This window comes from Manis pentadactyla, chromosome 10, assembly GCF_030020395.1.
Source record: "Manis pentadactyla isolate mManPen7 chromosome 10, mManPen7.hap1, whole genome shotgun sequence".
In the NCBI taxonomy this organism is placed as follows: domain Eukaryota; kingdom Metazoa; phylum Chordata; class Mammalia; order Pholidota; family Manidae; genus Manis; species Manis pentadactyla.
In genome coordinates this window covers 107,767,418-107,788,895 of record NC_080028.1, presented here as the reverse complement: position 1 = coordinate 107,788,895, position 21,478 = coordinate 107,767,418, and the positions used below count along the sequence as shown (strand labels likewise).

The window sequence follows — 21,478 nt, the reverse complement described above, 5'->3', positions numbered from 1 at the left end:
AATCTGCGCCGGGCGTGGGGTGGCCGGTGAGGCAGTTGGAGGTGCCTGGGTTGGGTGGGAGGATATCGGCTGGTCCACACGAGCAGGGTTGAGCTGCCGCCGCCGCCACCGTTGTCGCGAGTTCGGAGTGGGGACTGGAGCTGCTGCCGCAGGGACTCCGGGGACTCTGTCGCTATCCCCCAGCCCTTCTGCCTCCCACTTCCCGGGGTCAGCGCGGCCTGCTCCTCCCCGGCTTGTTGCCTCCTCCTCCATTTCCCGCCCTCTCTTCATCACACACGCGCCCCCCCACCCCACCCCCGATCGTGGATCCGGGCAGCAGCGGCGGGAGCAGCAGCGACTCAGCGCCCGACTGCTGGGACCAGGCGGACATGGAAGCCCCCGGGTCGGGCCCGTGCGGCGGTGCCGGCGGGCCCTTGGCGGCGGTGGCCGCCGAGGCCCAGCGTGAGCACCTCAGCGCGGCCTTCAGCCGGCAGCTCAACGTCAGTGCCAAACCTTTCGTGCCCAACGTCCACGCCGCCGAGTTCGTGCCGTCCTTCCTGCGTGGCCCGGCCCAGCCGTCGCCACCCCCGGCTGGCGCCGCGCCGGCGCCCACCACCATGGAGCCGACAGTGGCGCGGGAGGCCCTTCGGGTAAAGGGGCCGGGACGCGGGAGCAGCCGAGCGGGAGGCCGGAGCCCACCTTGGTTTGGTGGGGGGACGGGTCTGCGGCTTGCCCCGCAGGGCGGGGAACGCGCGGCCTCGAGGCCCGGCGGCACGTGGGGCGCTGACAGCGGCGCCGGGCGCGGGCAGCCCTGGGTGGGGCGGCCCGGGCGCAGCGGAGGGCCCGGAGGAGCGGTAGCCGCGTGTCGGCGACACGGGAGGGATCTAGAGCCCGTCCCTTCCCCGGGGACCGCAGCTACCCACTAGAACTGAGAACCATATGGGACGGAGAGGGGACCGCGGCCATCAGTGCCACGAGGCCCAGACGTGGGACAGATGGAACCAGGAGGTGGGTGGACGTTGAGCGAGCCAGACCCGAGGAGCTGGGAGGACGAGCGCCCGAGTTTTCCCTTCACCTTATGCCTAGGCGAGAGAGCGTCTCTTGCTCCAACTTCTATTTTTGAAACTGTAATTAACGTTTTGGGTATCTGGCACCGAAGTGTCCTGAAGGAATCCCAAGATGCATTGCAGTCTTGTGATCCGGCAGAAACTGTTGGCCCTCACTTCAGAGATCTTTTAGTCCTCAGCATTGTGTAAGCTTGTGAAGTTCACAGTGTTAAAAGTAAGAGTTCCTCCCGTAATGTGTATAGGAAACTACATTGATTTGTTTTCCCTTTTTCTTAAGTGGGACTTCTCGCCTTAATGACACGTTTAGAATTTTAAACGTGTCAAAATCGGATACCTTATTCAGGCTGCTTGGTATTGTAAGTCACTCTTTATTTTCACGTGTCAGTAATTAGTCTGTTCAGATACTTGGTATTATAGCTTAATAGTTCTCACGTGCCATTCTGACCATAGCTAGTAGAATGTTTTGTGTGGTTTCAAGTCAGGTTTGGTCTTTAAAAAGCTTTCTGTATTTCGGGGCTGCTTAAGTGATAGGATGACAGGCTTTCGGGTACTGATCTTCTGGGAATGTCCAATGAGTGAAGTTAACTATTCTCCCCTGTATAAAAAAGTGCTTATTTTAGGAACTGTCAATATTGGCTTAAAGAGAGAAAGGAATGTACCTTGGTGAGCCAGGGTATTGGAGAACCAGATCACAGATGTTCTTGGCAATTTGTGAGAATAGATTGTTGATTTCTCTTTGAAGTTCCACGTTGTATTTCCTAGGTAAATGGACATCATGAAAGTGCTCTGGGAGTTTAGCTTCTTCAGAAACTTGCTACAGTTTTCTGTGTAGAGGCAGAGAGTTTGGAGAAGTACTTCTGTGAAGTAAGTACATATGTGAGCACAGTTTGAATTTGGTTGTTTGATTTTACTTGATGTTTTGCCTTTGAACAAGAAAGCTTAGCTTTTATTTCTTTGCTTAGATCAAGCCATCTGGCCTACTTAAATAAAGTTCACTTACCAACCCCTAAAAGTGCCCGGTTCCCCATACCTTATCATGCAGATTCCTTTTATCCAGCCATTTTCTTGTTTCTTTTTTGGCCGTCCCTCCTCACTCTGGAGCCACCAGCACCACTCTGGCTAGACTTGGAACTCCATTTCCAGCTTGTCCACCCATCAGCCAGTGAGTCAGGAAGGGACAGCCATCCTCAGAGCAGTGATCTGGAGTAGACATTGTTGGGTGACTAGGCTTTACCTGTTAGGTAGAAGAGCTGTCTTTCCTCTTACTGGTATGTGCCAACTTGCTGGTTTATTCTTAATCCTTTTCTCTGTGACACTGTTAGAAGTGGAGATGTAAAAATATGTAAGGAAGCGGTTATAAGAAAAGTACTTTCTTTGTTACTTGGTGGTCAGTTTTTTTCAGTTTTATCAAACTATTTTGGTGTTACTGACTTTGTCAACTGCTTCTACAAAATGCCAGTTCATATTTTAAAAAGTGCCCTCTTTAGGGTTGTCTATTTGGAAAAGAATGGTTTATAAATTGAGGTCCAGAGAGATGTGGGACTGTTGGATTGCATGTTTGAACCCATACAGGTCCATGAAGTACCACCATCATAGCAGAGAACTATGCCTGGAAGAAGCAGAGAAAAAATTGGAAACTTGTCCTTAGAAATTGACAAAGGGGGAGCCATAAAAGTTGCAAGTTTTTTTATAGTGAGGAAATAGACACAAGGGGAGCATGTTTTCTTTGGTTGTTAAGCCCTTGTTGAAATTTGTGGTAGGGTCCCTGTTTTTAAGCTGGATAGGAGGAAGAGCTCTTGAAGGAGGAAGTCTAGAGGTAGAACACTGAATGACTTCTTAAGTGTTCCTGTCCAGGATGAATATCTGTCGTTTCTCCTGAAAATAGGCTAGTTGGGTTTTTCTGGTGGTTCCTTGAGCAACCAGTCACCATAAAAGTTTTTGCACAGTGTCATCCACCTTAAGTAGAATGCTGCTGGGTGGTTATGCCTGTTTCCAGCCTCCCAAGTAAAAACTTGGGATTCAGTGTTGATCTTAGCTCTCTGAAAAAGTAATACAGGTTTCCAACAGAATGATTAAGTAGAATACAAATTAAGTGTAACCAAGTGTAATTCATTTAAGTTCAATTCTCTGTGGATCCAAGTAAATTGACTACGTGATACTCTTTAAAGTAGAGGTCCTGAAATGAATGAAAATGTGGAGGACAAGGGTTCTGTGTAAGAGAACAAACATTTTCTATGCTAGAATGTACTTATTTTGAGTTTCAATTTGCACACAGTTCATTCTTTTTTATTGTTGAATGAGAAGTAAGTTTAGCGATTTAATTCAGGATTACTTGGTGTCTTGGTCCATTTGGGCTGCTGTGTAGTACCGTACCACAGACTGGGTAGCTTGTAAACAACAAAATTTATCCCTCACAGCTCAGGAGGCTGGAAGACCGCGATCAGGGTGCCAGCCTGGTCAGATGAGGGCCTCCTTCCCTCTCTCAGACCAGATTGCTGGCTTCTTGTTCTCACATGGTGGAAGGGGCAAGGGAGCTCCCTGGGGCCTCTTTTATAAAGGAGCTGTTTTGTGAAATGCATTCGTCATGGCTCTGCCGTTATGACTTACGGCCTCCAGAAAACCTCACCTAAGTCCAATACATGGGGCATTAGAATTTCAACATATGAATTTTTGAGGGGGACACAAAAGTTTTAGAGCATAGAACTTGGACTTGTAGAACATCCAGGCTTCTCTAGTAATGGTGTGGTGTCCTTTCACCATCCCACCCTTAACATCTCTCAGAACTCTGCCAGTAAAAAATGAGTATAGAATAAAACCAGCAGTCCTCAGAGGAGGAACTATCTCCAAAACGTAGCACATTGTATTATGGAATCTGAATTTTAAAGAGGAATGTTCTGTTTCATAGTACTTGGTTTTTGATGGATATCTTTTTATGGGGAAGGGATTTTCTTCTTTTTTTAGTGACAGAGATATAATCACATATCACAGAATTCACCATTAAGTGTATGCTTCAGTGGTTTTTAGTATATGCACAAAGTTAATGCAACCGTCACTAGTACGTGGTGGCTGCTTGTTAATCACTGAGTAGTCTCAAAAGTGACCTCTTCAGGGTCACCAGAGTAGAGTGCAGAATCTTACGTAATTGTTTTGTTCAGAAGGGCTCTTAGACTTTATTATGATTTTAAGTGATACCTGTTGACTGAGAGATAAGTTTAGACAGAAGATAGATGAGGTTCTTGACTGGATTTTCCTTTTCCCATGAGACTGAAATCTCTACAGTAACAAAGTCTTCAGTGGGACAGTAAGTAAAGTAGGCAGAGAAGGTGAGGGGGAAATACTGTTCCAGGAGTGTTATTTCTTTTCCTACCTCGTTTTCTAGCTAGTTATTTCTTATCTTGACTTAACCAATTATTAGATTTGGGCTCTTATTTCATGATTTTACATGCTTGCAATGGCTCCAGCGTGAGGATTTAGGGAGTAAGTGAAGGCATTACATGAACCAGTGCTTTCCTTGTGAGCAGCTATTTGAACTGGTAAGAAATTTTGCTTGAGAATAGACCCTCTTTGGAGCAGCTTTTATTTACTGCAGGTTTTGTACATGGCTTTCTTCTGTCCCTTGTTTTTCACCACCTCTGGAATTGTACTGCAAGAAAAGATAGCGATTAAAATTTCTCAGGGCGAGTTAGGGAAGTAGAGTAGATGACAAATTTTAAGCCTTGTTTTGTTTTTGTTTGCTGGGGAGGAAATGTCTTAGAGTGTTAAAATATTACTGTTTTTCTAGTCGAAGAGAAAGGAATGAAAAGGATTCAATAGTCTTTTGTGGTGAGTTGGCAGTATTAGAATGGAATTTTTTGAGATGTAAGTCTGGTTTCTGCTCAGAATGATGTATAGCAATTAATGAACAAACATGTTTGTGTTTACAGAACGCAGGATACTGTGCTGGGCACTTGAAGTGACACCACAAGATGAATTAATCGTAGTCCTGGAGTCTAGAAAGGGGTCAGACCCCCAATTTACTCTAATGGAAGACATAACATGCTTGAGAGGGTTTCAAAGCTGAGCAGAGGAGTTGTTCATAGGTGCCCTTTGTAACTCATTTCAATCTTATCCTAATCATAAACCTAGAGATACATTTTCTGGTACTCTTCTTTGTTAATACCATACTGTTTTTTAAGTTCAGATATAATTCACATAAAATTTACATTTCTTGTGTTTTGGTATTTTATTTCAGCTTGCTATGAAATTGCTAGAGTAGAGCATCAGTTACCTTTTTACACTGCTTGGTGCTCATACCTAACAGTGAGTTACTGCCATTATGAAATTTTGATTGAGAATAGACCCTCTTTGGAGCAGCTTTTATTTACTGGTATGTCTACTGGGCATGTTAATTAAGAATTTCATCATTAAATTCACAGTTCTTAAATTATTGGGAAGCAAGAATATGGCCACTAGGTGAAAGTTCTTGATTATTCTGACATCCTTAGGCTTCCTTTTAAGCTGTCGTTTGTTGATTCATACCAAAGCTTCTTAAAAGTGGTGTCCTTGTTTTCAGTAGATTTTAACAAAGCAGGCTAGGCTGTAGGTGTATTTTTTTCCTAAGTGACTTTGTTTTAGGAAATCTAGTTGTCACAGTACTCCAAGTTGAGCCAGTTCCCCATCATAATTCTGCTTTCTAGGTGAGAGAAACAGTAAGGATTTCTTGAGCATCTTTCACCAGCCTAACCTAAGAGTGGTTACACGCAATCCAAACCACATTCCAACCAGGTAATTGTAAGCCACTCGCCTTGAAACAAGCAGAAAGTGCATGCCTTAGAATGCTGTTGGGGCAATTTCTGCATTGACCGTTTCTATAGAACCACAGTGGGCCACTGTACTACTCAGTGGTGTGTCCAGCTCCTTTGGATGGTTGGTTGTCTGCAAAGTATTTTAAGTTCACCTACAGTATTTTTTAAGTAAATGGGGTATAAATTATAAATAAACCTATGTTTTACGGTTGTTTGAAAAACATAGTGGATCTCAGTTACTCTACAGAAAGCCCACTCAGGTGGATGTGTGTCATTGCTTTTAGTGAATGAATAGTTCGTAGAATGTTAGGGCTGAAAGTGACCCTGGCAGTAGTACAGTCTTGTCAGAGAAACAAACTGAAGCCTACAGATACTCAGTGACTCCGATTCAGCAACAGTGGAGTCTGGAATCTGTTAGCCAACTGCTAGCTTAGTGCCCTTTCCATTACACCGTGCTGTTGACTGGGGAGAAGGGCATCCCTGGGGCTAACATCTTGACCACCAACCAGCATGGATTTCCTGAGAGAGGCCCTAGAATTTGCCTTTCTTGTGTTTATTCTTCAAAAGTTTTGTTAATATGGGGCTTTGAAAAGCTTGTAATAATAAACTTATTGAGCAGTTACTTGCTTCATATGCTTTTATCTTCACAACAATCTCTTGAGGTTATTGAGGTTATGTTGAGTCCTTTTATAGATAAGAAAATTAAGGCTCAGAAAAGCTAAATAAATGAGGTGACATCTCCTAGTAAGTGGAGGAGCCAGGGTTAAACTCTATGTCTGATTTCAAAGTTTATTCTAGTAATAGTAACTCAGCTAGTCTTCTCCCTGTTATTTGCTATGAAAAGGTCTTTTTGGCTGAGACACTTTTTCAGAAACCACGTCTGTGAGATTGTGGCCTATGGCACCACCTCCCTGTTCTGTCTCAGTAGTAGCAGGGTGACATTGTGATAAGTAGGCAATGCCCTACTTTGAAATTACTTCTTCCTACATTTTAGGAAATAATGTGAGATAATTTGAAACAGCTCTCTTCACCGCTATAGCATTGTACCTTTTTATTTTGAGAGCATAGGTAGTTAAGGCAAAACCATGGACATTTCATGTGTTGTGTGGGCGTTTGGCTGTGATGTCTGCCTTTACTGGTTTTCAGTATTGTCTGTGGGAGAGAAATACCTCAGGCAGGCAGATTTGGTTGGGAGTGTATGGTCATCTGGGTGCTAGAGAATTTTTAGTTCCTTACGCAAATTGTACTTCAGCATCTCTTCAGTATTGTTTCTCTAACCCCTTCTTGGAAAACTGACACATACAAAGTTGTTTTTAGTCTATTGAACCCTGATGGAAATGCAGTAAATATATAGGTGGACTGCTACAGATGGTGAGAAAACTGAAGTGATAAGACTATAAGGAACTAGTGACCTATGAAAACCAAAAGAAACGGCTACAGTCCAGGCACAATGAATTACATACTTAACCGGTATGTACACCGTTTCAGCCTGTGGAGACTTTACAGGAGGTGGGAAAAGGCTCTGTATTTCAGAAAACCACAGTCATTCTGGAAGTTTCTAATGTCTTAGGAAACCAGAACTGAGATCTGTGTGTAGGTGTGCTTACAGCTGCAAGAAGGGTCCTACCCTAGAGGAGCTCAGAAGAGCCATCCTAAGCTGGGTAATGGGGTGGGCGGGGTGGTGGGATAAAAGTGGAAAGTTTTGTATTACAATTGAGGAGAATCCTTAAGGGGATCTAGAACTGTGCACTTATGGCTCTTTAATTAAAACTAAATGTTTCAATTTAAAAGTCAGTTCCTTGTTCACAGCCACCTTCAAGTGCCTAATAGCCACATGTGGCTAAGTGACGGTCATATCACCGCACAGAAACAGAACATTTCCATGATTGCAGAAGCTTGTATTGGACAGAATTTTGTCACACAGTTTCTTACTTCAGTGTAGTGTAAGACACTTGTGACGTTTGCGACAGCACTGAAGTTTTTATTCATTAATAGTGAACACCATTTAGCTAACAGGACTAAGAAATTTAAGTAGGATGACTTTTACATATTGTTGTTTTGTGTGTAAAGAGATGAAAGATTAGTTTTATATATCTAAAACAGTACACACTTAAATTGCTGATTTATGGACTATGTGGATTAAGCACCTTAAGAATTGGCCAGACGTTATATTTAAAATATAACTTGAACTGAAACCTGGCTTTCACAGCCCACCACCAGTGTGGCCTTCACATGAACTGGCCAAGTAAGAGTCTCTGTGTTAAAGTCCTTTGATCCATAATCAAATCTTAAAAAAAAAATTTGTGTTTTTAAAAATTGAGGTGAAATCCATATGACATGAAATTAGCCATTTGAAAGTGAACAGTTCGGTGGCATTTGGTATATTCACAGCGTTGTGCAGCTTACTACCTCAAGGTTCCAGATGTTCTCATCGCCTCCAAAGGAAATCATACTCTTTAGCAGTCATTTAACACTCCCCTTTTCCCAGCTTTTGGCAACCACCAATCTACTTTCTGAGTGTATGAATTTACCTGTTCTGAATATTTCGTGTGAATGGAATTGTACATGTGATCTTTTGTGTCTGGCTTATTGCACCATTATCAACTTTTAACTAAGAGTTTTAAGACTCACAGTATCGTCTGTGTTAAACCATAGTCAGTTCTGTTGCCTGACTGTCTTTTGGTAAACACTTTCACTTCTTGTTTTAAAACTTTTGGTAATGTACCTTGTATCACAGCCAGTTCATTAATCTTCCTTTATCATCAACTATAGCATTAGTTTCTTTTAATTTGAGGTATGGCAGTTTTATAAACTAGTACACTTCTGATAAACTTTCCCACCTAATTAGAATTGTTCTTTTTTGAACGAGGGTGTGCTCCTGATGAGGATGTATCTTCTGAACATGGAGATACCATTAGAAAATATGAAACTGTTTTCATTCCTTGGGAGGTTTACTAACTTCTGCTCGACTAGCAGATATGAAGCATGCAGGACTTGAAAATCAAGCCCTTAATGGGTATGTTTGCCAGCCATGAATAAGTAACTTTGGACCTGGTAGAATTCTAAGCCTATGCGCATTAGTAGCCAGTAAATCTGGATGTGATGTATATTATGAATAATAGGAGTAGAATGAGAAAGGGTTGGAGATGTGTGTGAATGCATATGTGTGTGAGAGAAGAGACGGGTACAAATACACTGATAAGTTTAAATGTAAAGAACGTGTTGCTGTATCTGATTTTTCTGGTTCATTGTTCCAAAAACATCAGTTCGCAGATGTTGCTACCATTGTCATTTGAATTGTAATGTGATCCGTGGTCTGAATGCAAGGATAAGCTCTTTTTCTTCCATCCTGGGGAAACTACTGTCAGCTTCTTATTTTGAGGCCCTTTAATGTCATCATTACGTGTATATTAATAACTTAATTGCTGTTTGTACTTGACCCTGTCTCTGCCTCTGTAAGCTGTACAAACTGAAGACAAATGTGTTATAAATGTAGGGTGTTTTGAAAAATAAAACCATGAGCAGTTATTATGCTGCATTATGCAGCCATGGAGGTAGTCTTACGACTGATGTCACTGTCCTGAGAGGTGCCTTACAGCCTTAGGCATGTATTGTGTATTTGTAAATCTAAGACTTGGTTGTAGAACAGGTGTTGAGGTGTGTGTACTGTTCGGTCTTATAATGCCCATTTGCAGTTTGGGATGTCTTATAAGTGATGAGAGAGCCCCCATACTGATTGTCTCAGTCTTCCTTGCCTTAAAATGCTTGACCATCCTAACTGTGTCATCACTTACTCGGTTTACTTTTACTGAGGGATTTTCAGCAAGGGCTGTCTGAGGAAGGGCAAGGTAGCATTTGTGTAACTTGGAGGAGCCCATTCTAATATGTCAGAATGTTAGGTAAGTTACCGCTTACTTCATAGGGTTGGGGGGTGGTTAAATAAGATAGCAATCAGCACATGAGGGCTCAATAAACATTTAAGTGGATTTAGGGTAACTTGCCACAACCTCCAACCCTGCCTCCAGCACTGTGTGGATTTGTGAGTGTTTCTATCCCTGTCTGCACCCATAATAGATGTGCAGTATATGTTAGTTGATAGAATTGAACTGACGGCTCATTACATATTAGGGAGTGGGGAGTCACTTGTTGAATATCTCCTAGGTGCGAGGAGTTCTTTAATTGATACTAAACAGATGTGTACTCTCATTCAGTGCTCTGAGCAATCCTGTCAGGCAGATGGCATGTCATTTCCATGATTCAGTGAAATAATTGCCTCTCACAACTTGTACATGACACTCTAGGCTTTAAAACCAGGAGTCAGCCCAGTGCTGGCCTCTCAGCACCAGCGTCTGCTGCCTCCTCCATCCTGAGGTTGGCACGTCCGCCTGATCACCTAGCACTGCCTGACTTTCTCTGGAAGTTGAGTGATTTTTCCTTACTATACCTGTAAACTTTTCTTTGAAATAGGAAGTGAAAAAAAGTCTTTTGTGAAGTACAATTCCTGTTTCTTCCAAACCTAGTTCAAATGCTTTTTCCATTTCTGTTAACATCCTGCTAATCGCGTAGGTTGGGGTGTCTTAGACCGTTCACTCTTCCTTCCTGCACCTGTCCGGTGTCACCCCTGTTACCTCTGCGCTTAGCCTCTCCTCTCCAGCTGCACCGCGCCGCGGTGGAAGCCATGCTGTTGTTGCTGGCTGAGGTGTCTTTCCGTTCAAAGGTCATCCAAATACCACTGTGTGGGATCATCAGCAGTGACACTAAGCATGTCACTTCTCAAGAGATCTTGGTTGCCCTTTACCTTTCAGGGTCAAGAAACTCCTTTCTTCACTAGTGCACATTATAGAAGATTGGGCCGAAAACTTTTCTTGACTTACAGGTCTTAATACTTTCCGTGGAGTGATTTTAAATATGACTTTGACAGATTATCAATTCAGTGTTTATTGGTGTGCGGGATTCCTGTGACTTCAAATTCTTCAGTGTCTTTTTTGCATCTTGGAGATTCTTTAAAGCAAGGGCACTTTCATACCAGAGTATCATTAGGCTTTCAGATATAAAAAGAAACTTAAACATGTAAGTATCAGTATATATTTCTCATACATCTCTTTCAGTGATATCAAAGTAGATTTTCAGTGTGACAATTGTGGAAACTGGATTGTTGCTTGATCTTACAATTCTAATAGAGGGACAAAACCAGTGTCATTTTAATCATCTTTTCTGAGATGTTTGTTATAAGGGCCCGTACACATTTCAGGGACTTTATACGAATGTCCTTTTAACTTCATTGGTATCAAATAGAATTTATTCAAGGATCTTGATGATAAAACATGTATGATTATAGAATTTTTAAAAGGGCTAATCACAGCCTTCTTTGACTACAGCTACCAAGAGAAACTAGAGAAGTAATGTGTCTTCGTTGAGCAAAATCTTCCTAATCTGATCTGTGTATGCTGCCGATTACTCTTTAAATATCTGTGATAGAAAAGTTTTTGAAGCAAAATATGAGAATAAGCATACTTTTATGAGTACATTTCAGTTACTAAAAGGTTTGAAAATTGGCTGTGATTGGCAGGTTTTTAGAAGTAGGTTAAACAGATTTGTAGTTCGAAACCTGAGTTAGTTGCCATTAGTTAGGTCTGGGTTATTGAGATTTTTGTTGGGTTATTGAACTTACATTTTTACTGTATTTTAGAACATAAATAAAATAGATGTATAGTTCCAATTTTTAATATAACTTATTTCTATTAAATAGCACCTGTGGAACCTTCTGAAGAGGAACAATCGTTGTGTGAAGGTAAGCATCTATAATATGACTCTTTGAATATCTGACTGAGAAAACATTTAAGTTGTCTGTAGTATATAGAGCTAGATATTGTTTTGTAAATGTATATTATATCTCAATTTCTTGTCTAGGTTCAAATTCAGCTGTTAGCATGGAACTTTCAGAAACTGTTGGTAAGAAAATTTCTGACCATATTAATACAGTATTATGAAACTCTTTCACTCTCAAGATTTAAGGTGCAAATGTAAGTGTTATGATTATTGTAATCCCTACAGTTAACACTGGCATTGAATCTTTGTGTTTGGATTAACCATGCCGTGATAAATTTAGTAGTTGTCAATATAGAGGAATTGGGTGGAAGAATGCTAGTCAGTTTAAATAGTTATACTTGTTCCATTTACTTTGTGAGAAATTCCTTCCTTTATGTAACTTTGTTAATTTGAAGGGTTTTATATTTCCAAAAAGTTGATACCAAAGATATTACTTGTAGAGGGAAAAGAAAGGAGCCCCTAAATCCTGTGTTCTGGTTTTAAACTTTCCCTTTTTTCCACTGTCAGGGCATTTTGACGCTGGAGTTACTGGGCTGTTACGAATGATACATCTCCTGTTCACATTTTGTTTGTCCTTATGAAATGGAGCTTTATAAAAATAGCAATCTCTTGTAGTGTCTGAGTCAGAGCCCTGATGTCAGCAGTGAGGCCAGCTTGAAAGCTATTATCCATTTCTGTTGTGAAAGATACTTTCCTATGTGTCACTAGACATTGGAAACTGGAACTAAATATGCAAAGTTCTATTTGTTGTTTGAAAGCATCTGTGTTTTAAAGTATAGACTCTAAATTTTTTACCAGAATACTGAGTTAAAATACCTTATTTCAGTAGAAAATGGGGAGACAGAAATGTCCCCAGAAGAATCACGGGAGCACAAAGAAGAAATCAGTGAAGCAGAGCCAGTGGGTGGCTCCTTGGGAGGTGGAAGGCCCCCAGAGGAAGGTGCCCAGGAGATGATGGAGGAGGAAGAGGAGATACCAAAACCCAAATCTGTGGTTGCACCACCAGGTGCTCCTAAGAAGGAACATGTAAATGTTGTATTCATTGGGCATGTAGGTAAGTTGGGTTCACAGCAATAAGAAATGACCAGAATTACTGTGTACAACAAACAGAACATCTTACTTGGCTACTTGGAGATGTTTAGTGAAACTGGAATTGATCTAAATGTCTTGACTTTTAACTTGATTTTTTAGCTGGCAAAAAAGTGGCAGCACTTTGTTCTTGAAGGTTGGGCCGATGAACAGTTGTATAATGGAATAGAAGCTGGAAGAAAATAAGCTACAGTATATTTGTATGATGCATAATTGGTCTCTAGACCACTGATGATGGCTCAGCATATTATGACATTTATTAATTAACAGTCTAGAAAATGTGCCTATTTTTTTGTTTGAACTTCAGTTATTCTGTTAACTTTTTAGGATTCACTTTACTACATAGTTTGATTTTGCGTAATGTAAGAAATTAATTGGAGTGAGTTGTGGATGCTAGTCAGGTTGCTGGTTTAGCACAAAACAAAACCCTATTTTATTTATTCAGGTGTTCTCTGACTTACTCCCAAAATTGTGAAAGGAAAATACAGGATTATGTGTCCTTTTTTCTTCTCTTTGTCTCTGGCTTCCCCTCCTTTTTCAGTAGCGAGCCCCCTTTTGAAATTTGTAAAGGCACAACTGTATCTGCTAAGAGTGAAGGGCAGGCTGACCACCTAAATGGAGCTCTCAGTCCTGGTCTGCTCTTGCTGTCCACTGAGGCTCCGCTGGGGTAATTTATATTCTGTTGTTGCTGTGCTCTAAGCTAACGGTCAGGGAGGAATCTGTCCAAAAATTCATTTGTATATCAGTAAAGCAGTTCTCAGTCATTGTTGAGCTGCAAGGGATCTTAGCAGCTTCATTTTACAAAGAAGAAGGTAACTAGCCAGAGCGTGTGCCCCAAATTCCTATCATTTCAGTTGCTGTTGCAAGATGTAATTATATCAGCTAAATGATGCCTTCAGTTGTTGGTGTATTTAATTGTTGGTATTTGGGGTTTTTGTCTTTTACACCTGGTTTACACATTGTTGATGATTACTTTTAGATGCTGGCAAGTCAACCATTGGAGGACAAATAATGTAAGTGTTTTCTGTTAAATAATAGAGTGAATTTAATGGAATGTTTTGGGCATTGCAAACATTCACACAAAGGAGACAAAACAGGTTACCCCAACTTAAGAAAAATTAATAATAAAATGACATTACTTGTAGGGAAAGCTGATGTTAAGTAATTTTTGCAGTATGATCGTTGTTAGTATTTTCTGATGGAATTTAGGTCTTCTCTAAAATCTTCTGTCATCACCACCAGGAACATAAATGTATTTATGAAAGCTATCTCTTAGATTTTTCTATAAAAAGTAATACAGAATCCTAGATTATAGGAAATGTCAGTCTGCTTTGAATATAATTTTCTTGGGAGTAATGAAAAGCAGTTCTTGAATTAGGTGCATGGGGGAAAGATTTTTCTAATCCATCAACTCCTTAAATTTATAATCAAAGATAGGTGGTTGGCTAACATGCTGAGATTAGAAGATATGAAAACACCGTGGTTGACCTTTAGTAATGAATTCTAATATTGAAAATCTTTTTAATTAAAAGGCTTTTCTTTTTTTTTAATTGAAGTATCATTGATATACAGTCTTTTAGTTTCAAATATACAACACAGTGTTTCAACAGTTACACATATTATTAAATCCTCACCCCTCTAGTGTGATTACTGTCAATCAACGTAGAAAAATGTTACATAATCATTGATTATGTTCTCCATGCTGTACTATTCTGACCAGATTATATTGTGATTGTGAGTTATTGTATCCTTTTATCCCCCTCAGCCTCATTCCCCACCACCTTGGTAACCGCTAGTCACTTCTCAGTGTCTGAGTCTACTGCTGTTTTGTTCCTTCTGTTTTGCTTTGTTTTTATATTCCACAAATAAGTGAAATCATACAGTATTTGTCTTTGTCTGGCTTGTTTCCCTGAGCATAATACCTTCGAGATCCATCCATGTTGTTGGAAATGGCAGTATTTCTTTTCTTTCTATGGCTGAATAATATTCCATTATGTATATGTACCACATCTTCTTTATCCTATAGATAAATTTATCTATCCTTTATTCTATTTAAATTTATCTATCTTTTATTTTATTGATGGACACTTAGGTTGCTTCCGTACCTTGGTTATTGCGAATAGTGCAGCAGTAAACATAGGGGTGCATATGTCTTTCCAAATCAGGGGTTTTGTTTTTTTGGGGGGTGTAAATTACTGGGTCAAATGGTATTTCTATTTTCAGTTTTTTGAGGAACCTCCATACTGTTTTCCACAGCAATTGCGCCAATTTAAACATTCCCACCAAAGCGTAGGAGGGTTCTCCTTTCTCCACATCCTCACCAGCATTTGTTATTTCTTGTCTTCAGATAGTGGCCATCCTGGCTGCTGTGAGGTGATACTCAGTGTGGTTTTAATTTGCATTTCCCTTATGATTAGTGATGTGGATCTTTGCATGCGCCTGTTGGTCCTTTGGATTTCTTCTTTGGAGAAGTGTCTGTTCATGTCCTTCCCCCAGTTTTTAATTGGGTTATTGTTTTTTTGGTATTGAGGCATATGAGTTCATATATTTTGGATGTTAACACTTTATCATATGGGTCATTTACAAATATATTCTCCCCTACTGTAGGATAAGGCCTTTCATTTTTAATCCCTCCTAAATTAGACCCATTTCTTCTTTTTTTTGTTTTCACAAACCCCATTACAGTCACTGTCCATCAGCATAGTAAGATGTTGTAGAATCACTACTTGTCTTCTCTGTGTTGCACAGCCCTCCCCTTTCCCCCACCCCTCACATTATACATGCTAATCATAATACCCCTTCTTCTTCCCCACCCTTAACCCTCCCTACCCTTCCATTCTCCCCAGTCTCTTTCCCTTTGGTAACTGTTAGTCCATTCTTGGGTTCTGTGATTCTGCTGCTGTTTTGTTCCTTCAGTTTTTCCTTTGTTCTTATAATCCACAGATGAGTGAAATCATTTGGTATTTGTCTTTCTCCGCTTGGCTTATTTCACTGAGCATAATACCCTGGCTTTAGATTTGTGGTTACCAAAGGTTCCAGGTTACTTTCCTTACTATCTAAGAGTCTAACTTAACTCACTTAGTATGCTGTTACAAACACCATCTAAAAGTTCTTTTCTATTTCTCCTCCTTTTTCTTCCTCCTCCATTCTTTATATATTAGGTATCAAATTCTGTACTTTTTGTCTATCCCTTGATTGACATTGGGGATAGTCATTTTAATTTTGCATTTGCCTCGCTATCAGCTGCTCCACCGTCCCTACTGTTGTTTTACTACCTCTGGTGACAGCTACCCAACCCTAGGAACACTTCCATCTATAGCAGTCCCTCCAAAATAGACTGCGGAGATGGTTTGTGGGAGGTAAACTCTCAGCTTTTGCTTACTGGAAATTGTTTAATCCCTCCTTCAAATTTAAATGATAATCTTGCTGGATAAAGTATTCTTGGTTCCAGGCCCTTCTGCTTCATGGCATTAAATACATCATGCCACTCCCTTCTGGCCTGTAAGGTTTCTGCTGAGAAGTCTGATGTTGTTAGCCTGATGGGCTTTCCTTTGTATGTGATCTTATTTCTGCCTCTGGCTGCTTTTAACAGTCTGTCCTTATCCTTGATCTTTCCCATTTTAATTACTATGTGTCTTGGTGTTGTCTTCCTTGGGTCCCTTGTGTTGGGAGATCTGTGGATCTCCATGGCCTGAGAGACTATCTCCTTCCCCAGATCGGGGAAGTTTTCAGCAACTACCTCCTCAAAGACACTTTCTATCCCTTTGTCTCTCTCTTCTTCTTCTGGTGCTCCTATAATGCAAATATTGTTCTGCTTGGATTGGTCACACAGTTCTCTCAATATTCTTTCATTCTTAGAGATTCTTTTTTCTCTCTGTGCCTCAGCTTCTTTGTATTCCTCTTCTCTAGTTTCTATTTCATTCATTGTCTCCTCCACCATATCCAACCTGCTTTTAGTACCCTCCATTGTGCTCTTCAACGATTGGATCTTTGACCTGAATTCATTCCTGAGTTCTTGAATGTCTTTCCATACCTCCATTAGAATGTTGATGATTTTTATTTTGAACTCCCTATCCAGGTAAGGGGTCCAGGGTGGGGGCAAGGGACGTAGGCTACCTCTTGCCGATGTGCTTATCGCTTGTGTTTTCTGTTGGAATTCTTGGATCCCTGATCCTGCACCAGTGGAAAAGGACCTCATCAGGGAGGCTACTACCAGAGACTGCTTCTCTGGGTGCCGTACCCTGTGGAGGGCCAGGCCAACAGAACCCTGGGTGCTTCAACAGGGCTTCCCAGGCTGGGTTCCTTAGGAGGCAGGAGGCCACCTGGCTTTCCAGTGGCTTGGGAGAAGTTCTGCCAGAAATGGCTCCTCAGTGGCACCTGACTGCCAGCGAGGTCACAACTTTCTTGTGCTTATTAGCCTGTTTTTTTCCCACAGAGGAAGGGACCACACCCTGTTAGGCAGGAAAATAGATATGAGTGGGATGGAAAGAGAATAAGGCCAGGAAAAAGCCCACTAAAAATGACCCAGAGTGGATCAGTTAAAGCTCAAAAAGCCTGGAGCAACTTGACCTGGAATGTTTGAATATTCCCCAGAGAAAGGAGGATATGTCAGCATAGCCCATGGCTTTATTGTGTTAATCATGCAGGCCCAGCTTATTTTTTTGAGTTAACCTACATGCTTTTTTTTTTTCTCCTTTGGCCCTAATCAAGTAGTTTGCAGTCTGGGCAATTAATAAAGCCCAGCATAAACAACATAGTCACAGGCAGGAAGGATTTCATCTTAAAAATAAGATTGTGTTTTAATACCCAGGAAGTTGAGAAGATTCTTAACTTACTCTTTAGCAAACAGACAATAACTCGGCCCACCCTGGGGGCAGGGGAAGCAGTCTTGTTTGATATGCTCCCAGACCAAGAAGGCTCAGCTCCCAGGGAGAAATCACAGCAGGAAGTTGCTTGTGTTAAGTTAGTTCTAAGTATTATTCAGAGACCACCTAACAGCTCTGCAACCCCAGCCCTTAGTCACATTCCTGAAGAATCCTTAAAAGGGGGAACCCGCAAGCTCTCAGGGTGCTCCTCTCCCTGAGGTCGCCTGCACTTCCTAAGTGCATAACCTTTTCACTTTAAACTTTCTTTTCAACCTTTCAGGGTGCTGTCTCTCTCTGAAGTTGCCTGCACTTTTTCTGTAAGTAACTTTAAATAAAACTTTTCCTCTGCTTCACTACTGTGTCTCTGCCTTTTGATTCTTTTTTGCGGTGGGGACAAGGACCAAGGAAAATAGACAGTGCTTCCCCAACAACCCCACCCCATCTTCAAGGAATATGCAGGTCACCCTGACTAGAGAGACTTGCAGCTTACCAAAGGTTCCAGGTCCAGCAAAGCCCTGGGCAGGTGCTGAGGACACCACAGAGGAGAGGCTGCTGCCTGATGCACCTACTCCAGGGGTGTTCTGACCAAAGGTGGGTGTGAATGTGCCTAGAATGGAGAGACTGCAAAGAACTGAAAACTAGGCCCACAAGCAAAAGGTGTCAAAGCAGGTGATAATGAACTGGGGGGAGGTCTGCTTGCAAACGCATCCCCACAGGATCCCTTAGCCCACACCGCTATCCAGCTCACCCCTTGGTAAGGAAGCACATGGGGTGACTGGGTCCTAACCTCTGTGCTCCAGGTGAGCCTGCCCAGCCCCCCACCCACAACTGCAGCAGAGCCCGAGCTGTCCTTTGGCCACCTGAGGAGAACCTTTGCACTCCCTTGGGCACCACAACGCAGCTGAGTGGGACACTGAGTGGACCTCTCTTCTCTCAGGACTAATGTTATGTCTCCTCCCCATTTGCCTGCCACCGCTCCTTTACTTCACCACAGCCCCACCCCAGAGTCAGCCCCCATCCTCCCACAGGCCCACTCGAACTCGGTCTCCTGCACATGCTTGCCCTCATGGAGACTCCTGCCCAGTGCTGGGCTACCCTCCACAGCGGCTCTCTGGGAAGATCCTCTCACATGTAACTGTATCTGTCTAGGCCTGAGGTGGGGAGGGTGCCCCCCCGAGGTGCTGACCTTGCACGTAATCTTCCCCCACACCCAACCTCTGGGGGGTCACACCTTATCGCAACCAGGAACTGCTCTTGCTCCCAGATCTCAGCTGCGAGCACAGTGCTGTCCCTGCTCCCGTGCCAACCGCACCCACTCCAGATCCTCTGCCTCATCAGGGCCTGTAGTCAGCCCCGTGCCCCTCCTGCTCCCTGTGCCATTTAACCAGGTTGGGTTTACTCTCTATCCACTGATTTTAGGTCCACACCTCAAGACTGAATGTTGCTGGGCAGACACAACTGTGCTGACCGGCCTTGCTTCAAATTCCTAACCACAATTTCCCAGACTTCAGAACTGCCCGGCACAGCTCTCACACGTCGTTTTCTCCCCCTCTCCAAAATGACTACTGAGAGAGGCCCTCCTTGGTATACATCTCCCCCTAACCCACGCCAAGGAGCTTTTCTATTCAGTGAGGAAAATGGAAGCTACCAGGGCCCAAACTACTTATCATGCATCTTCCAAATGGAAATAAAATCACTTCTGCCTGAAATTCTATAGTGACTTCCATTAGTACTTTAAGAAAAGCATTTTAAAAGGCCATGAAAGATCTTCCTTTCTGCTGTCTTTTAATGTCATTTTATCCCACCTTCCTTTTGAAGCCTCTGGCCACAGCTGGCTCTTCTCTGCTCATGAAAACATTAGGCTCGTGTCTGCCTTTGGGCCTTTGCTCCTGTGCCTGCAACGTCCTCAACCCCAGCCGCTGTCCCTGCTCCCAACTCTGGAACTATGGCCATGGCCTCTGTTTTCTATTGTCTCAGAAAGGCTGCCGCTGACCACCTAAATAGCTCCTCCGGTCATGAGTTACACCGCTACCTGAAACTGTTTACAGATAACATCTGTGATAACATCTCTCTCTCCACCACAGCATACACCTCCTAGAGCAGAGACCGTGTCAGCACTTAAAACAGCACCTGGCACTGTAGACCGAGCTGTTGCAGTGTTTGACAAGGTCCAGGCACGAGGAGGAATCCTGAAAACAGAAACCTCATAGCTGGCCCCTGCTAATTCCCGCACTTATTTTTGCAGTTATGATGGTGATTGGGCTCATATATGGGAAATCTTATGTACTTAAGATTATTCATCTTTAGTAAACAACATAACCCACAATATTGATCAAAGCAGCAATTCCGGAAATGAAAGCAGTGTTATGGGACCAACTGTTCCAGGCATACTGCCACAAATAAGTGAGGTAGAACAACCCAGGCCTCTCTTAAACCTAGATGCAGTTTGTCCTCCCCTTTGTAACAATTCAAACATGACTAACTGGGATTTCTTTAGAATATTGGCAGACAAGGAGTTATTGGAACCTAGGCCATGGAAAAACCCATTCTCCCAAGAAACATATATGAAACAGCAAAGTAATAAAGATTAATAGACCCCACTGCCCAGGGCCCCACTTATGTTGCTTATAATATTAGAAGACACCTCTGGTAACGCCCTCATAGAATTTATGAGCAAAATAAAATTTATATTTACAAATATCCCATATATAAAAGTTTACGATAAATTTATAAAATATTACTATATTAATAGTAAGGTAGTAAGAGCAGATTTAGTGTTCTTATATAAAGGATAAAGAGGACTGACTGCAAGGCCCTGGTGCCTGTAGACGCAGGAGGAAAGGTGTAAACATCTGAAATTGTGGAATGAATATTATAAAAGAATAAGGTGTTTTTGTTGTATTCATAGGAATGTTAAGGAATGGGTGATAGGAGTACCAGCCCTAGATTTTAGATGTAAGCCTCTACCCACGTGTAGGATAGGATTTAATTAATAATATAGTTACACTTAATAACCAAAAGGCATATGGCTTGCATTTTATATAACCTGCTTAAACTTTATATAGCCTTAGACACATATCTAAAAGTCTATATAATCTTACACACTTAAAGTAAAAATCATAGCCCACATGCTTAACCCACACACTGTCTTACGCCATTTTCTGTTTAGCACCTACCACATAGCTTACATGAATTACTAATCACAATAGACTAGGGGAAAGTTAAAAATTAAATGTTAAATGGCTACTATTAGAAGAAATAGTGATATTTACTTAAGGGTGATAAGCTGAAATTATGTAAACTGACAGAAAAAGGATTGTATTATTCATAATTTTAAAAAATGTTCAACATTATGTAAACCGTAAAAAGATACAAAAATAAAGACCCTGCCGCTTGATGTCAGGAGATGTTACAACTTTAATTGGGTGTTTCGTCTCCTCATTGATCTCACTCGCTGACACTGTCCTTTCCTTCGTGACCCACACCTCAGCTGGAGCTGGACTCCGACACCGAGCCCATACCAAATCTGATGTGCAAACACAGACGTGTTCTGAGGCATGCTGGCCACGTGGAAGGGAAAGGGTGTGCTCTGGCCAGCTGCACCCAGGAAGTTCTTACTCAAGCCACCCCAGAAAGGGGTCGTGCCACCAGTGCTCCCACTCTGTCCTCCCCAAAGCCGAACGCCCCAGTGGTGGAGCTGCTGTGGGGGTCAGCCATGCTCAACCCAAAGTCTCCACTGTGAGCAGGGCGCGCTGACAGCCCAGACGTGAAGGGCGATGAGGTAGTGCTGCCAAACACAGAACTACTGGTTCCACTGCTGGTGGTGAGGGTCATACCTCCGAAGCCCGAGGTGGTGGCTGCAAAA

General features: G+C 42.2%; 1 protein-coding gene across 12 annotated transcripts in view; it reads left to right on the top strand.

Moving 5' to 3' along the window:
• The window catches only part of LOC130685053 (eukaryotic peptide chain release factor GTP-binding subunit ERF3A-like), a 93,430-nt gene continuing 71,952 nt past the window's right edge, over window positions 1-21,478 (top strand). For 4 of the 12 annotated variants that reach the window (XR_008999489.1, XM_057508250.1, XM_057508251.1 and 1 more), the window contains exons 1-2: window positions 1-629; window positions 4,970-5,045. Coding sequence is in view for 9 of the 12 variants with exons in the window: in XM_057508250.1 (XP_057364233.1) it covers window positions 369-629; window positions 4,970-5,002 (294 nt within the window). In the remaining 3 variants the exon portion in view is untranslated. The other 8 variants (XM_057508246.1, XM_057508247.1, XR_008999487.1 and 5 more) reach the window with 8 other exon arrangements.